The sequence below is a fragment of the Nicotiana tabacum genome, chromosome 7, assembly GCF_000715075.1.
Source record: "Nicotiana tabacum cultivar K326 chromosome 7, ASM71507v2, whole genome shotgun sequence".
Classification (NCBI taxonomy): Eukaryota; Viridiplantae; Streptophyta; class Magnoliopsida; order Solanales; family Solanaceae; genus Nicotiana; species Nicotiana tabacum.
Window position 1 is genome coordinate 153,388,935 of NC_134086.1, and position 19,194 is coordinate 153,408,128.

Sequence of the window (19,194 nt, forward strand, 5' to 3'; positions counted from 1 at the left end):
GGAAGAGAGCGACAAGCAAAGATGTAAAAACTTGTATTGAGCTTACAACGCCTTATCACCAAGATGGTAATGCTTCGATGGAAGGAATCTGAAGAAAATGGGAAAGGGAGGAGAAAAATGGCAGCAATGGTTCCTTCTTTTTTTTTTTTTTTTGGTTTGGCCGGGTTGGGGTTTGGGGGGGGGGGGATGTATGACAGTACTGACCTTTTTTTAAGAAAAAAACTAACATCCCTTATCTTTGTAAAATGCCACTCAACCTAATGTAACGCTTGCTCAAGATCTGAACTCCAAACCCTCATTGTTGTCTCCATGCCGAACTACTCAAACTCAGTTAAATATGGTAATGCTAAGAACCAAAACATTGCAAGACATAAACATGGTAAAAGATTAAAAAGGTAAAAGCACGAGAAAGAATATTGAATAGAAACTATGGAACATGAACAAATATCAAATCTTTACCAACTAATTGCAGAGGAAAGACGTAAAACAGCTTCTTCAGTTTCACAGATCAAATGGTGAAATGGTGAAAAAGAAGACGAGGACTAATCCAGTTATCTAATCAACCGAACTTTTTGATTGATCATACATTACACCTGACCAAATTACAGCATAATCTCATTTGTCAACCTCCATAGCTTGTGCAGCTTTAGCTTTGGCCAATGGTGTCAACTCCGTCTTCAATTTTTTCTTCCCCACTTGAAATCCACTTCCACCTTTCTTCTTCTTGTCCTTACCATCCACCTAAATCACATCATCATCCAAATTAGTTCTTATTCTCCTTTCCTTTCTTTCTTGTTTTTGTTGGTAAAAGTAAGCTTCTATCATCATCACCCAAGATAAGTAGCGGGGCACATGCAATGAAGGGGATTCATAGAAAATTTATATTGTGAAAATAGGGTAAAAATATTTTTATACATATATAAAACTTTGAATCACTCATAAGAGAAACACGAGTTCAAATCCTAGGTGCGGCATTTTTGGATATTATTGAATCCCCTAGTCAGAATTCCTGGCTCCGATACTGTCCAAAATAATTCCTTTTTTTTTTTGGATAAAGTAAAAAAATTTTTAATCATCAAAATGCTCCTGGCTTTTGAATGTGTAAAACTAGTATTGAAAAATCAAAGATTACCCAGTAAAGATCAAGACTTTTCTGATTCAAGTAGTGTATACATCAGAGAAATACTGACATAATCAGCAATTAAAGAGGTTAATTATGGATAAAATGCATGTTTTACATATGGTAAAGGCAGGATGATTAACCTTCATCTTGTTCTTTTTTGCTTGTAGCTTCTTCTCTAGCTTTTCTTTCTCTGCTTTTTCCTCTATATTTTCACCATCAATCAATAATTAGTATCACATCAAAATTATTATTTTTATAAAACGTAAATAAAAAGCAGAACTTCAAGAGGTCTAGCAAATAGCAAAATATATGAACGATTAAAAGGAAAAGAAGGGGCAAAGAATTGTACTTCGAAGATTGAATTCGTGCTGTCTTTTCCGTCGACCCAAATCGTTTTTCTTCGACATTTTGGCGACGGTGCTCGCTCTCTGGGATTTTTTGCTTCTTCTACCAATACCTTAAACCCTAAAATTTTCAAGTTTCAGCCGCATATTAATTTTCACAGATTGTTCCCTTAACTTTCATTTAAAAACTTCGGGTTTCCTCTTTGCTAATTTGTAAAATACCTCACTTATAACTCTTTTTCCTTTTCTATTTTTATTTCACGATGCTTAATGTTTGTTAGTTTTTCTTTTTAACTTTGATTTAAATTTATTGTATGTGGACTAACATGTTATAATAAATAATATGATTACTTTGACATTAGTGAATTATGTCTTGTAGTAAGCTTATTAAGAATTTTATTTTATTTAATGAAGTTAAAGCTAACTCATAAAGTAAAATAAAATTAACTTTCGATAATAGACAAAAACAACAACTAACAATCCGGTATAATTCCACAAGTGAGGTATGGGGAGAGCAGTATGTACGCAGACCTTACCTCTACCCCGATGGGATAGAGAGGCTGTTTACGATAAACTCTCGGCTCAAGAAAACGAAAAGAAGAATATAGACAATATATCAGTACCATTAATAAACACCATGGAAATAATAACGACATCACAAGAACCACTGAATAAATAGAAAACAAAAATAATAACCAGTAAATAAGGCCCTAAAACTATGAAAACAGAATAGTAGCGAAAACATAACACTGACCACTAGCAGTCTAAGACTAAATCCTATCAGCCTAGCCTCATACTGGTAGACTAAATGAACTCAACTACCTCCTAACCTATAACCTTAATGCTCGACCTCCACAACTTCCTATCGAGTGCCATGTCTTCGGAGATCTGAAACCTCTCCATATCTCGCCTGATCACTTCTTCCCAATACTTCTTAGGCCGCCCCTAACTCTCCTCGTACCCACCAATGTCAACCGCTCGCACCTCCTTACCGGGGCAGCCAAGCTCCTCCTCTGAACGTGCCCGAATCATCTAAGTCTCGCTTCCCGCATCTTGTCATATCAATAGGAGTCACGCCCACCTTAACTTTCGATAATAGAAAATGTCAAAATATTTGGATGAAAGGAGTAATTGCTTCCTCTTTTTGAGATGTTTGATCAATCCCTTTTCCGATAATTTTTCCGAGCAGACCAAACTAATTAATAAGTCATAAATATTAAATAACTTCACAATAATAATTTTATGAACTATAATATAATAGTTTTGTTAGTCATATTTTCACATCATCTGCACAAATAAGTAAATCAATTTCCTTCAAACAATCTTTTCTTTTGTCCAGAAAAGGAGAGAGCAAAAAACATTCAAAATAAAAATTATCGGAGTTTACAAAAGATATATTCCCACGAATAGGGGTGGCAAAATGGTTTAAAAAAACAATTAATCATCCATATTATCTACTAAAAAGTTGGGTTGAATAATGAACTTTTAGAAAACGTGTCAAATATGGATAAAAACCATATTATCCATTTAGAAAATGGATAACCAATGTGGCTAACTTTTACATTTATAAGTATCAAATTGGGAGTTCCTCAAGTTAGGGAGGCTAAAGACTCTCCAAAAGTGATCATATGCAAGAAGTCATGAATAATATAGTTACTCATATTATCCGGCGGTTAACCCATTTTTTATAGGTATTAAATATGGATCGGGTCAGATAATTTATCCGTTTTTTCATTACCCGCTTTCGACCCGAACCATATCCGACCGGACCCTCCCGTTTGCCACTCCTACCCACGAATGACATATTGAATGATCAAGTTGTTGATGCTCATTTTACGAAAATTCTAAATTCAAAAATGTATGATTAAGTGAGAGGTAATACTACTATATTTTTCTAACTCTTACACTATTTTGAGCAACAATTTTTTGGACACAATATTATGATAGACCATCAAAATTAATGAAACTCACGTTTCTGCATAATAAGTAGAGTGAAAATACATATTTATTAGATGATATTCCCCAATTTATTTTTTCTTAAATTTCAGCAACCAATCACAATAAGAAAGCGACGAAAAAAATATCTTGACAAGAGAATCAAATAAGCCAAAGAAGAGTAAGCTAATAGCCAAAAATGAACTTCCATTAGCGGAAAATTAAATTGAGCAAGAACATCATAACATTAATTAGCCTAATTACGTGGAAGGCAACAAAATCTGCGATAGTTTACATTAGTTAAAAAAAGCTAATCAATTTTGCAAATTTAAGTCATCGTAATGTGCTCCTAATAATTTCGCCCCACCACCAATGGTGCAGCCGATGGGGCTACTCTTCCCTAATCAAAGATTTCGTGTTCGAGTCCTGTGTATAAAAAAAATCATTGGCAGAAAACGCTTTTTCTCGAATAGGTCTTTACACTGCGCGAATACTAATATAGTCGGGCTACCGGGAAACAAAAAAAAAAGTTTACTTGCCCCAAATTCAAGGGAATTATTGGTGCTAAAGTCAATACCTCTATTTTTATCGAGAAACTCTTTTATTTTACAAAAAAAGGGAAACATATTAACCCCACAAACAAGCGAAAGAAAAAAGAGAGAGAAAGGGTTAGTTATCTTGATTATGAATTTAAAATATACTACTTGTCATTATATATATATTATGGACGTTCATTTAGTACTCCGTTGTAAATAAGCTTCCTGAAGAAGCTTATCATTTTGGTACTTCGTTATGGATAAATATTACCTCCGGCAGAAGATTATCTATATCTGGTGCAATAGCAGTTTACAAGCAACTTACAAGAAGCTTACACAGCAGCTTACAAGCAACTTACAAGCAGCTTACACAACAGCTTACAGTAGCAGCTTACACAACAGCTTCTTTTTTTCTATAAATAGAGGAGATTTAAGTTTATTATGTACATGAATTTGAAGTTGAATAATAAATCTCTCTCTCTCTCTCTCTCTCTCTCTCTCTCTCTCTCTCTCTCTACTTGTCTTCGATTTCTTTACTTTAAAGTCTTTATTTTATAACACGTTATCAGCACGAGACTCTGCCATTTTGAGCACTTACTTCGAATTTAATTTCTATTTCAGTGTTCATCTCTGATGTAAGGCGCTCTTACATCCGTGGTTAGATCTTGTTCATTCCGAGCATCATAAAGTAGATTATATTCTTGAAGTGGAGTACTTCTTCTCTCGTGAAGTAATTGGTTAGTCTTTGTTATAAATTCCATTTCCTGAACACCTGAGATGCAATCCTACTGGTATTCTTAAGATAATTACTACTATTAAATTATGTTATTTATGTCTTTCGAGCTTGAATAAATATATGTTTATCGTGTATGTTAATTAATGTCTTTCTAGCCAACTAATGATGCAGATGTCGTTTTACTTGGATGTGGTCTCGTGAAATTGAAAAGAACAATTGATTTTACTTAAGTTGTTATATAGTCGCGAGATACACCAGTTTTTATGTGCCAAACGAATGTGGTCTACATATATGTATACAATAACTATTTTGTGCTTATTGTCATTCTAGTTATTTTAACAAAGGGTTGCAAAGTGGATAACATTATTAGATTCACTTAAATTCCAGCAGAGTTTGTAAGATATATACAACCACCTGAATTGGTTATATTTCATATATCTCATTGTGAAATTTTGTTAAACACCAGAAGTGGTATATGTCTATGACCACCAGAAGTGATAATTTAGGCTTTCTATGGTTACAATTGAAGATAAGCTAGAGAAAATTTCTCTTTATTACTTGCATACCTCGATTTGCTCCTGAAGTAGCATTATCTTAAAAGAGGCTGAAGCATCACACGTTTTGGTTTGATTAATGCGCGTTCAGATAATTATGTTCCGTTCCCGGAAGGATGAGAACTTTTGATAAATATTAATCCATTTCCCGAAGTGAATGTGACAATATGAATAAAGCTCGTAAATATGAACGCGCTTTTGATGTAAATATATTACAATTCACCTCCAGAAGAGGTAATATTATTGAGAGAATATATACTCATTTTTCGTATTTTAAATTTACTCCTGAAGAAGTAACACAAATGAAATTTTCTCCTAAAGAAGGAAAATATTATGAAACTCTATCTTTCTGTGCTTAAATAAAATAATAAGATATTCAAAGTTATTTTTGAAGCACATTTTCATTCCTTGAAGTGAATGAAGAAATACCACGACTCACCTCCTGAAGAAGTAGAATAACAAAGGATATAAATCTTATTTTTGTAACATAAAGATCATTGTCGCATGTATCCTTTGTACGTAAAATATCTTGAATAATTTTATTAAATATCATTCTAAGGCAAAAGCATTATTGTAGAATGCTTTGTACTACAACCACATTAATATGTTATGGTTAGTTATCGAGTTCCCCGAAGGAAATAACAACTCATGTATCTTTCCCTTAAGGATGTAATGATTGTGTGGTTATCGCTTTGATATAAAATATTCAGTTGTTAATGGCGTTTCTCCCTGAATGAGACATTTGTCACAAAGTTGGTGGTAAAAATACTGAAATTCTTAATTTCTTACATTTATAAATTTAGAATTGTCTTTATAGTGTTCATTTTATTATGATTTTCTCTCATGATACCGGAAGTGTCTGAGTAATATTTGATAGTACAAATATATCAACAACTCCTGAAGAGCTAACTATTTGTCTAGAAGACACATGACACCAGTAGTGTCTGATAAATGTAAAATTGTGGATAATAAATGAAGGCTCTCGAAGAGTTTATGTACAAATATGTCATTCATATTATATGATTATTGTCAAAACATATGTTTGTAGTAAGCCTGAAGTTTACTAATACAAATGACTATCATATTGAGACTACAAATGATTGGAAGATTGAAAATCTTCATGTTTTCACAATCATAGGGGGTAAAATAATATGCATGTGATGAGTTACCCGCTTTATTCTTCAATTTTGTACTATATCATGTATCAGAGTAAACCAGATGTTTACTAATGCAAAAGCAGTCACAGTAAATCAGAAGTTTACTAATGCAAAAGTTTATGCCATAGTAAACCAGAAGTTTATTAAGAAATAGCACATGACATGATAAACTTGAAGTTTTCATTTTCCATTTTTAAATGAGCTATTTGAGAATTCAGATAAGCATATACTGAAGAACTAGAAAGATTCTTCAAGAATTCTCTTGTGTTACTTGTTCTCATAATAAATTGGTTATATCGGCTAAAGTTGGGATTAAGACCTCTGAATTATGGAATATATAAAAGGTGAATATGGGCCCATTCACCTATCATGTGAACCACTTATATATGCATATATAAGATGGTTACGTGTGTGTTTATTGTCAACCTGCAGTTTGACATTTGAAATTGCTTTTCTCAACTAAGAGCAAAACTTTCAGATTATGAAATCAAGACAATTCGTCTTGATGATGCTGGTTTATATCCAAGCTGGTTTAGCATTGAATACCTCATATTAATGGCTAAACCATTGCTTATGAGAACAAAGCTTCATGTATTGGTCTAAAATTTTCTAAATTGCATATAGCAACACTTGTATGCATCAGATCAATAATATATGATAAGTCCTCCCTTCACATTTGGTTTAGGATCGGAAACCAAATATTTTTACTATCTTTTGTTGTGTGTTATATAATTGATTTCTCTACCATACTACACAAAGATATGTTTTCCAAAAGAGATTGGGAATATATGTTAGTTTTCTAACATTTGGGGGATGGAATAAACAGTTGAAAATATGCTATATGAATCGAAATATTATTAATATGATCCTCACTTAGAAAATAATTCAAGTCAAATGCCAGAAGCATTTGCTAATCCAAAATCAAATATCATATTCCAGCTGGAAATGCTCCTATTAAAATTTAAAGTCCCTGAAGGATAGAGTTTACTGTTCGCATGAAGCGTGGTAGACCAATCGGTTCCAAAGGTAACAATCCTTGAAAAATTATAAGGAACTAATGATCAAAATGATCATAATGAGGAGGAAATGAGCTCTAGAAGAGCCCACGACATAACATTTCATGAAACTCCAGAATAAGTTCAAGTACCTAAAAATAAAGAAAGTGATGAGATCTCAACAAGTTATGTCGCTTGCGAACCGCTACAAAATGATCGTCGACAATATATTTGATACAATATAGTGCACAATACTATGAAATATTGTGAGGATCGGACCAGTAGTCCAGACATCTGAAGATGTCGTGCCATTTAAATGCGAATCATAACCTATATGACTCATTTGATTAAGTCTATATGAAGATCCCTGAAGGATTTAAAATGCTTGAAACATATAATTCAAAGTCTCAGAAAATGTACTCGATCAAATTATAAAGATCTTTGTACGGTTTAAAGCAATCTGGGCGTATGTGGTATTATCGCCTCAGTGAATATTTGCTAAAAGAAAGATACATAAATGATGTTATTTGTCCATATATTTTTGTAAAGAAAATGGGTTCACAATCTGTTATACTTGCTGTTTATGTTGATGACATAAATCTTGTTGGAACTCCAGAAGAGCTCCAAAAGGCAATTGAATGTCTTAAGAAAGAATTTGAGATGAAAGATCTTGGGAAGACAAAACTTCGTCTTGGTCTGCAAATTGAACATTGAGCAGACAAGATCTTTATCCATCAATCTGCCTATACAGCAAAGGTCTTAAAACGCTTTTACATGGACAAAGCGCACCCATTGAGTACACCAATGGTTGTTCGATCACTTGAAGTGAATAAAGATTTGTTCCGACCTCCAGAAGAGGATGAGGAACTCCTTGGTCCCGAAGTACCCTATCTCAGTGCAATTGGTGCACTAATGTATCTTGCTAATGCTACAAGGCCTGACATAGCATTTTCTGTTAATTTACTAGCAAGATATAGTTCTTCTCCTACACGGATTAAGGATCCGTTCTTATTTCCAGAAGAGAATGATGAACTCCTTGGTCCAGATATACCCAAGTCTTTGCACTGTACTCTTTTTCCCTTGCTCGGGTTTTTTTCCACTGGGTTTTTCCCGGTAAGGTTTTTAATGAGGCAGCTTGCAATGTATATTATTAGTGTACTCTTTTTCCTTGACTAGAATTTTTTCCACGGGGTTTTCCTAGTAAGGTTTAACGAGGCACATAATAATGAACATCCAAGGAGGAATGTTTTGAAAATATTTTTGTGGATGTCCATTTATTACTCCGCTATAGATAATCTTCCTGAAGAAGATTATCCATTTAGTACTCCATTGAAGTTTTCTACGAGCAGCTGATGCAGGCAGGTTGCAAGCAACTCAATGAAATGACTTGTAGTAGCTTCTTGGTTTGATGAGATTAATTTAAATCGATCTGAAATAGTGGTGGATAATATTCTCTACAAATTCAACTTTTGAGAAGATGCTATACAAGATTGGAATGCGGGGACTCGAATATTTGAAACAAGGTTTTCATCAGGGGGAGTAAAATATGCGATGCACTCTTTTTTCCTTACTAAGGTTTTTAATGAGGCACCTAGCAATGCGTATTACTAAATATGTGTACTCTTTTTCCTTTACTAGGGTTTTTCCCACGGGGTTTTTCCTAGTAAGGTTTTAATGAGGCACATTAGTACTCCGTTGTAAATAAGCTTTCTGAAGAAACTTATCATTTCAGTACTCCATTATGGATAAATATTATCCACGGCAGGAGATTATCTATATCTGGTACACTAGCAGCTTACAAGCAACTTACAAGAAACTTACACAGCAGCTTGCAGTAGCAGCTTAGAAGCAGCTTACAAGTAATTTACAAGCAGCTTACACAGCAGCTTGCGGTAGCAGTTTATACAAAAACTTCCTTTCTTTTATAAATAGAGAGAAAATCTCAGTTCATTATGTACATGAATTTTGAAGTTGAATAATAAATCTCTCTCTAATTCTCTTCAGTATTTTTTACTATTATTTATTTTATACCACTACTACTGTTTTTAGTAATTTTTTGCGGACATTATTTTGGTATTAGTATATGTTGGTTATTATATGCAAAGGAGGAGTATTATTTTGCTCCAGTTATTAGTCCTGTGAAACATTTACTGAAGTTCCAGAGGTTTTGGTTCCGAAGGAAAGAGCGCCCTATATCCCGGCCACCTTCTCCCGGCGGCACAGTACTCGTCCGGCGTCGGCAAGAAGAAGTAATAACTCGCTTACTCTCCCTGTAAAGAATGCCGGGGCCCACAACAATGGAATCAGAAGTTGCAGTGGAACCACAATCCATCAAGAAGCTCAGCTTCAAATCCCTTAAACGGTCTCTTGACCTCTTTTCCCCTCTCCATGGTCATTTTCCCCCTCCTGATCCTGAAAGGTACGGTACCGTTTAATTAAACCCCAATCCAATTGAAATAACAAAAAGGGAATTTTGTTTTATTGCCCTAATTTTTGTTTTCTCGAATATGATTGCGTTATCTAATTGTTTACCTTTTAAAAATCTTTTGTGCAGCAAGAAAATTCGAACGAGCTATAAGGTCAGTAATGATGATTATTTTGAAATAGGTTATAACATTCCTGCTAATAAGATAAAAATAGGATCAAGTTTAGTAGTACTAGATTTTAGTGCATATGCTTTACATGTTGTGGGGAAGTTGGTGATATTCATCAAAATTGATGTGGATTTTACATGTAACAGCTAAATGTTGAGTACGGAGGGATAAAAAGCACAGCAGCCCAACCGGTTTCTAATGCCAAAGCGGCTGTGCAGAATCAAGCTCAAAATGCTCCTTCTAATGCCCTTGCTCTTCCAGGTACTCAATCTTCTTGTCAATCTAGAACCTTACATTACACTTTATTGCTACAGATTGAATAGCAGGGCCGAACCTAAAATACTAGTGTATTAGATGATGTGAGCCATTCAGTCTATAAAGCCCTCAATTCATACATTATATATTCATAGTGACCCACTTATGACGATTTTTTATAGCGACCTATTTTGCGTGTTTCATTTCCATCTCCTGAATGGTTTAATGAAATTCTTCTTGTTATGAAGCTGCTCGTATGCCTTGTAAGGCACCTTCTCTGAATGGAAAGATGATATCGTTGAGTAGAAGACAAACGAAAATCATATTGATAAAAGGAGTACAAAAGGAAATGCATAATTATAGCTTATATGTGCAGAACCTTGTCAGCTGTATCTTATTGTGAAATTTTTTCATGAATGCACATGGAGCATTGCACTCGTTACTATTATGAATCTGTTTGAGAAAAGGAAGATTACTAGAACTCTAAAAAGTATGCATTTGGAATGAGTTAAAGAGAAGGAGAAACATATTTTGAGAAATTGCAATAAGTTTTCTAAAAGACAAATATTGCTGGAATTTGGAACCTGCCGTCTTGAATTATATTTCTCATTTGTCCTGTTAATATTCTTTCTCTCATTTGTGATACATTTGGCTTTTCTTGTCAGGTCCTGAAAATACAAGGGACGAGGGAACCGGAAATGAATTGGCTCTTGGTCCATCCATACCAGCGAAGGGCCCGTAAGTACTTTATGTTCCTTCTTTAGACACCCGCATGCAACCCACACGGACACCCACATAAACCTTGGTTTATTTATTTATTTGGAGGATAGGACGTTGGTAGGGCTCGATACTCAAATTTATACTTATAGTGTTGTAAAATTATTTTGCAGCGCTGATGTCAGGTTCCCAGGGAAAAGCAATGCTGTTGTTCCTTCTCATGGTTCGTCAGAAAGGTTATTATGCATGCCTTTCTTTCCTATTATATTTCATTATATTAGATGAGATGTTGGTAATATTTTTTAAATTTTATCAAGAATTTTTTTAAATCTGGTGGAGTATCTTTATCTACTAACACCTTTTTCACCTCGTCTTCATACATAGGACTAGGGGTGTTTACAAATTTGGGGAATAAACTCGGTCTGGTTATGATAGCCCTTTTGAGATCTTATTGGGGCTTTGTAACTGGCGGTTGGAAAGTTTTTAGAAACCACTCAACTAGTTGTTTGATGTTTTCCATGCTAAAATAAGAGTATCGAGATGAGAGTGATTGTAGTAATCATGATATGAGTTTAGTTATTATTTTGCTCTGTTGACCTTTTCTCGTTCAATGAAGTAGCACTCTTTACCAACTCATTCAAATATGGTGCATTTTAGACCCAATTTTCTGTGTAGTGAATAAAGTTTTGGCATGGGTATTTACAAGGCTTCAAGTTGTAAGCATGGACCCTCCCAAACAAAGACTTCAAAGTTTTAAGCAGTTTGATAATGTTTGTCCTTAAGCTTGAGGGGTTGGTTCCATGTGATGTCTGGATATCATTGATTGTCAGTGCTCATATTATGAGATCTCATTATAGACACTTAAATTGGCATCCCGTAACTGTCTGGTGTTGTGTTTATAGTATTTCAGGATTGCCATTTTCCCTCCCTATAAGGTGGGTGTGATTTCAGAAATTATTATGTATGAATATATGGTTATACCAGAATAATGTGTTTTTGCCAAATACTAGAGGAAGGGTACTGTACAAAACTAGATGGAGGGCTATGTCAAATCTGTATTTCAGCTTTCATGTTTCTTAACAGATAATTCAACATTGTTATGATGGCCCTTTTTTGTTGTATTTCCTTCTAGTGAGAGTTTAATCAAATGACACGAAGAACATAACGTGTAACTCAGAGTATATAAATATGTATTACTCGTATATGTATGACTAATGCAGTACCTTGACATAAAAATTTCTGCCCAAGACTCATGTTGATACCTGGTCTTGGCATTTAGCATGTCAAGATTTCATCTTTAGTGCAAGAATTTGGATCCTTGAGTTGGTATTTGGAAGTTTCCGTTTTAACAGATCCATAATGATGTCTGTTATGTGTGTGTTTTGAATAACGGTGGTGTCCAGGACAACTCAGGTGTACCTCGACAATTCCACCGGGTACATGCTACCTCCCAAAAGCACAAGTACTTAATAACTCTGCCCACCAAGTCTTGGGCAAATATGAAGAAATCATCTACTAGTTTTTTTTGTTTCTCTTGGGATTTGACTCTGGCTTCCAAGGTTTGCACCCTACTAATTGACCAATAGGCCACACCCTTGGGTGCGTTTCTGTATGTGTTTTTTCTTCTTAACAAAATTGCGACTCTGATCAATCAACCAAGTCAACACTGCAAAAAAAAAAAAAAAAAATCTTCTTTAAGCCAGGAATCATATCTTGTACCTATGCAATGAATTCTTTATTTTTATTCCCTTCAGAAATCTGTCAACTGCCGCAATCATGGAAAGAATACCAAGCAAATGGCCTCGCCCAGTATGGCATGCTCCCTGGAAAAACTACAGGGTAAGATAATTCTGTTGTTGTAGTGGCTGGGCGTTATGTACACTGGTTAAAGCCTGGCTGTGTTTCTCTGTTTTGTGTTCTAATATATTTCTTATCTTTCCAAGTTTTCATGTACTGGTTCAGAGTATTCTTTAGCACCTTACTCCAGCTTAATAACCTTCACGCTTGAGAAGAGCAGATTGCCTGAATCAATTTTACCTTCTTACTATTGTCATTTAGTTATTATTTTAGTCCTTAAATTCGGTTGTAACTATATCAATGATCTAGTGGAGGGGGTGAAGCTACACTTAATATCTTAAATTTTGCCTCCATCAGATATCACACGTATGGCCTGCTTTTAGATTACCAAAAAGTCATCGCATTTAAGAAGTTCAAATTTTACTTTGCAGCTAAATTTTGAATGTTTAAAACAGTAGAGCCATTTTACCTGATTAAATTATAAAGTTATGAAAAATTGACCTCTAAGAAGATTTGACTTCCAAATTCCTATATTCTGCAGTCTGATCAAAACAGTAAGATAGTGGCCTCATAACAATTATAAAGATTTGTTATTTTGAATAGCAAGAAGTCTTGTTATGTACTAGTCCCATAAAGGATAACTCCTCTATTAATGGGTCTAGTTCATTCAGAAGACTGAAAATAATCCATTTTTATCGTTTTATACTTTACACCTGCACTATTTATGCTGTTCAATCGTCAATGCGGCATGGTATATTATAGATCTAAGCTCTAATGCATGTTTCTTAATTGTATAGGTTATCAGTGGCCATTTGGGATGGGTGCGATCAGTCGCGGTGGATCCTAGTAACACATGGTTCTGTACTGGATCGGCAGATCGCACTATCAAGGTAAAATAATTGAGTTTGAAATCCTGACAATTCCAATAACCCACAAGGGAATAAACCTGTTAGTGTGGCTTTTGGAAATGACTTTCTTTGGGAGATGGAAGTGGTCAAGAATCACGGTTTTTCCGAGATGAGACATTTCTCTTTATTTTTTTGGGGTCAGTAGAGTTGAAACATTTATCATGTGTACCATAATTTTTAATTTAAAAGCTGCTGTAATATCAGATTTAAGGTGTAAAGGCTCTGGAATGTAACCTCTCTGTTTCAGCTTGTGCACCCTAGACCAGTTCTACTAGCTCCAAACTGTCAGATACGTGTTGCATCATTCCTCAACAGCCAGTATTATATTGAATAAGCTAGTTATGCTGAAAGAATTACCGAGATACATACTTTTCACCTTGGACTGAAAAATTGAAATAGCAACGATAAAGAAAGAAATTGAAATTGTAGTGCTGGTACCAAAATACGTTTCTGAGAGCATGATAACCGAACTGGTTGTTTTTTCCAAGTTCAGGCGAAACTTGATGCACTTTTATGCAGTTTTTATTTGAATGTGACCTTGATTTTGTCGCTTGGAATAAAAAAAATAGTATGCATGGCCAGCAATGAGGATGATTTAGTTGTGATAATAATATATCTACCTATAAGTATCACTTCTGAACATGAGTCCTGAAAATCTTGAAGTTTACTTGGAAATATTTTGTGTAACTTGATATAAACTCTAGAGTTGCTAGACAAAGTTACATCACTCAATCCTAAGTTATCAAATGTGTGCATGTGGAATGAAATGCCAATTGGTGAGGACACCTCTTTACCTGTGTCTTTGTTAGAGCGGTGGGAATTTGTTACTGGTTTTCAACTTTTCATTTTCATATACTGATGGCTACGCATATATTAGGCCTTTCTAATTGGTTTTCATCAGGAACTAAGTATATCTTCTTTTTCTGCCATGATACAAGATATGGGATTTAGCAAGTGGAAGATTGAAGCTCACTTTAACAGGGCACATTGAGCAAGTTCGGGGTTTGTTCTCTAGACTTTTGTTTGTTCTGAAATTCGATCAAATATTATAATGTGTATGAGGACATTGAGTGCTAACCTAAGATATAGACTGGTGACAATTGGAGTCTCCTTGCAGGCCTTGCTGTTAGCAACAAACACACATACATGTTCTCAGCTGGTGATGATAAGCAAGTAAAATGCTGGGACCTGGAACAAAATAAGGTAGTTAACAGTGCTGATAGCCATTCATAACTCATGGTTAATGGTTTTTGGTTACATATTTGCTTATATATATATTTTCAGGTGATCCGCTCCTATCATGGCCACCTCAGTGGTGTTTATTGCTTAGCTCTTCATCCAACCATTGACATCTTGTTCACTGGGGGTCGTGATTCTGTCTGTCGGGTATCATTACTGAAGCTCTTTATCTTGGGTGATAGCTGATCCTAGTACTGAAGCTTTTAGTAGTTACTACTTCTGTTCTTTCCAAATATGACATTGGTGCAGTTCTGACTTTTATCTTAATTCTATCATGATTTCAGGTTTGGGATATTCGTAGCAAAATGCAAATTCATGCTCTGTCTGGACATGATAACACTGTTTGTTCTGTTTTTACCAGGCCAATGGTAAGCATTCTTTTATAATTGGGTTTAATATTAAATCTCTGTCTTATTTTCTTAAGCATGAGACAGGAGACAATACGACAGCCCATGACTTTAGAGTTAGAATAGTGTCGAAATTAAGTCACGATGGCAGCTTCAAAATTCTAGATGCTGGAGCAAATTTGATCCTGATTTAAAATCCTAGTTTGGTAATAGCTGAAATCCTATATTTCTGGAGCCTTAATCTAGATTGGACTACCAGAGTAACTGATCAAAGAGGAAAATGTTGGACTACCAGAGTAACTGTGGAGAAAAAAACAGGACTAGCAGAATACTACTCTACTAACGCACTAACAAGTGGATCAGTTAACTGACTAGACCGAGAGAATACAAATAACTAAAGAAAGCAGCAAAATTCACGGGAAGAGCAAACGCCATACAACGTTGGAAAATAGTACTCCAGGCTCTACCACTGCAGGACCCAATCATACTCAAAGAAGAGCCTGATTCTGGCTCTTTTAGGGTATACTGCACCTGGAGCAGTGCAAATGAACATAATAAAACCTTATACCATGAAATAGTAGTTGCCTGTTATGACTTCCTCTACCTATTTCAAAACCCGAACTATCTTCTACTTTTTCAATTTCCATAGACTCTTTGTAATTTTCCTATTTACCAGAACTTTATCTTCGTCTGAAATTAAGAGTTTTCTTCACTGTGAGATTATTAGCAAATTCTTTTGTTTATTAAAAGCTAATTGTAGTCTACATCCAGATTACTGTCTGTTCGGAGCAAACTTAATTTAGATTTGGTTTGATCCTAGAAATGTTGGTTTCCTTCAATATGTGATGCTTTATACTTCACATAATATGTACTATTATTTTTGGTGCTCTATCCGTTTCAATTTTTGTGTCAGTCTTCCTATTTTAGAACATTCAAAAATGTTTGACACCATTTTATTTCTGTACAACTTTCCAACTTTCAAGAATTTAAATATATTAGACTAGGCTTAATTCCCAAATAGACATTCGTACTTGCACATATTTCTATTCCCGCCCCCTCGACTTCACGGGTGCTCATCCAGACTAGCTGATCTAATTCTTTTCGAGATTCTCAAATGGGTGAACCTAATACATTAAAAACCAACTTCACACCTTTGATGCTACCAAATCTATTTCAGATTAACTTTTTATTGAAGAAAAAATAGAAAGATTAAATCTGTACTGGCTAAGAAAGGGGAAAAAAGAGGGTAGTGGTGGGGGTGGGGTTGTAATTTATAATGTTGAAGGGAAGATATAGAATTAAAGATATACCTATCAAGAAAAAAAAGAAAAGGAAGAGAAGCTACAAACATAGGGGCTGATCTCTTGTGGAAACCGAAAACATGTCTTGGGTTGTCTTCTGTTTTTGGTGTTATTTAAAAAGTAACAAAATGGTTTTCTGAACCAAAATGTTTGGTTTGAAAACCAGATGGTGGTGGTCTAGCTAGTAATCAGATGGAATCTGCGAAATGTTTCATATAAAGATATAGTGTGATTTTATGCTATTTATTTTATGCTAAAATCTCTATGAGCGCAAGATTTGAATGGCCTTCTATGAATACTTTCTGGTTTAAGATGGGATGGCTGGATGTTTCTTGATAAGGAGGATTCACATAGTTGAAACATGTTATGGACTGCCCAATAAAACAGATGTATCTTCATGAGACAGTTAAATCTTAGCAACTATTAATGCTTCCACGTATGTATTCTTTTTAGAAGTGATTTCTGTATAATTAGCACAATTAGGGTGCTTTTGCTGGAAATTCTGTTATTTTAAGAAGCAAATTACTCCCGGGAGCTGGCTCTACTAAAAACATTATGCAAGGTGTTTCATTTTGTTGATGTCATAATCATATGCTAATGACTTTTTATTCTTGCTGTATGGCCTACGTATTACTATTACAATCAGATTTCATGATGGGAAGTTTCATTTCAGGATCCGCAGGTTATAACTGGCTCTCATGACAGTACCATTAAGTTCTGGGACCTTAGATATGGTAACTCAGATTTCCTTACTGGGATTTTAACATTATTTTATAATGGTTTCTGACTTCGTGTGATTACTAATTGGCCTTGTCTGGCAGGTAAAACAATGGCAACCCTCACACATCACAAGAAATCTGTTCGAGCTATGGCTCAGCATCCTACGGAGTATGTTTACATGGCACATGCTGCTATTTTTATGATTCCCTAACTTCTGCTTGGAGCACACTACTAATTTTTCTTAAAATTTATTCTGCGGCAGGGATTGTTTTGCTTCTGCATCAGCAGACAACATAAAAAAATTCAACCTTCCAAAAGGAGAATTTATGCATAACATGCTGTAAGTTAGATGACATGCCATAGAAACTTTACCTTTACATCTTTAATATATCTTACATCATATTCAGTATCCTTATTTCTTAAATTAAGATCATATCGACATTTCTTTTTTCCAGCTCCCAACAGAAAACCATTGTCAATGCGATGGCGGTCAATGATGACGGTGTAATGGCCACAGGAGGTGAGAAATAGTTAATGACACTCCCCATCCGCCCTTTCCTCATTTTGGTTCTTAAGCTAGAGGTCAGTGATGTACTCTGCTGATGCATTGTGTATCTCCTTGTGAAGGTGACAATGGAAGCATGTGGTTTTGGGATTGGAGAAGTGGTCACAATTTCCAGCAATCTCAAACTATTGTTCAACCTGGTATGCGTGTGATAATTTGATGTTTACTTTTATTGTTGGTCACGAGGAGCATAAGGTTTATTCTAAGCCTTACCATGTTTCAGGATCACTGGACAGTGAAGCAGGCATCTACGCGCTCACCTACGATATGACTGGCTCAAGGCTGATCAGTTGTGAAGCTGATAAGACAATCAAGATGTGGAAAGAAGATGAAACTGCCACACCAGAAACTCATCCTCTTCATTTTAAGCCTCCAAAAGACATTAGGCGCTTCTAGTTACAATCGCAGTTCAGAAAGCATTACTGCTATTCCATGTCGGCTAATTATTCAGGTTGTAGTCGCACTAAGCGTACAAATCAAACTTTAGTCTTTGGGTCTTTCCGAGCAAGAGACCCAAGAAAGTCACCATTTTCGGAGTTGATGGTGTTGAACTGTTGATTTCCATTTGCTTCTTTGTATCCATCTTGTTACACATTTATATGCTGTCAAGTAGTTATCTTAATAGAGCGAGTTGGAAATAGCTTCCATTGATGTATAAATAGATAAAAATAGAAACAGAGAAAATTATTGGGTGTTTGTACGACTGAAGTTAATTTTTTTGTGCCATTTTCGATGTTTGTTATAATAAAATGGTTTTAAGGAAAACATTTCCCATTTAAAGAGGGAAAGTGATTTCCTTCACTTATGGAGATATTATTTTCCTAACAAGTATTTTGACTTTTAGCTAAATATCTCACTTGCTCTAGTTATTATTAGCCATTAACTTTTTACACATATTTTCATCAAAACTCCCTACAATGTGCCAATATTGTTTTTATCAATTTTTAACATATATATTTTTGAAAAATATTTTTAACGTACCAACCAACTATCAGAATACATTTTTAACGAAAAAATGACTTCCATCTTTAGCCAAAATGGCAGTATGATTGGTAAAACTTTTTTTCTGAGTCAAAATTAGATCATTTAACTTGGTCCAGAAGCATTAGTTAACCCTTGAAACTAATCTGGACATACCTCAATATTGTTATAAATCCTTCAAATGGATCCATCCACTTGCAACAATGACTGTCTTTCATAACAGGTTTTGGATTGGTTATGTAATAATGAAATGTTTCTATAAATAGGTTCACTGATGAACCTATTCCATACTCTGAAACGAAGAAATAAATCCTCTCCTCTAATGTTGTCATTCTCTTCTATTATTAGTCCTAGTTAATTACATAGTTCTTGCTATATTGCTTTTATTTT

At 34.8% G+C, this 19,194-nt stretch overlaps 2 protein-coding genes across 2 annotated transcripts; one reads left to right on the forward strand and one right to left on the reverse strand.

Moving 5' to 3' along the window:
- Nucleotides 1-419: 419 nt before the first annotated feature.
- LOC107775014 (uncharacterized) lies at nt 420-1,631 on the reverse strand. The gene is made up of 3 exons (XM_016594677.2): nt 1,473-1,631; nt 1,264-1,325; nt 420-741 (listed from the first exon to the last, which is right to left on the reverse strand). Exons 1-3 carry the CDS (start codon nt 1,528-1,530, stop codon nt 616-618), a joined length of 246 nt encoding a protein of 81 aa, XP_016450163.1. The 5' UTR covers nt 1,531-1,631; the 3' UTR covers nt 420-615.
- A 7,846-nt stretch (nt 1,632-9,477) lies between these two features.
- On the forward strand, nt 9,478-18,672 carry LOC107798658 (protein pleiotropic regulatory locus 1). Its single transcript, XM_016621677.2, has 17 exons — nt 9,478-9,799; nt 9,935-9,959; nt 10,121-10,235; nt 10,895-10,967; nt 11,120-11,182; nt 12,701-12,785; nt 13,541-13,633; nt 14,590-14,653; nt 14,769-14,854; nt 14,936-15,037; nt 15,175-15,258; nt 17,212-17,272; nt 17,360-17,426; nt 17,521-17,598; nt 17,714-17,778; nt 17,886-17,963; nt 18,047-18,672. Exons 1-17 carry the CDS (start codon nt 9,660-9,662, stop codon nt 18,217-18,219), a joined length of 1,452 nt encoding a protein of 483 aa, XP_016477163.1. The 5' UTR covers nt 9,478-9,659; the 3' UTR covers nt 18,220-18,672.
- Nucleotides 18,673-19,194: the final 522 nt, after the last annotated feature.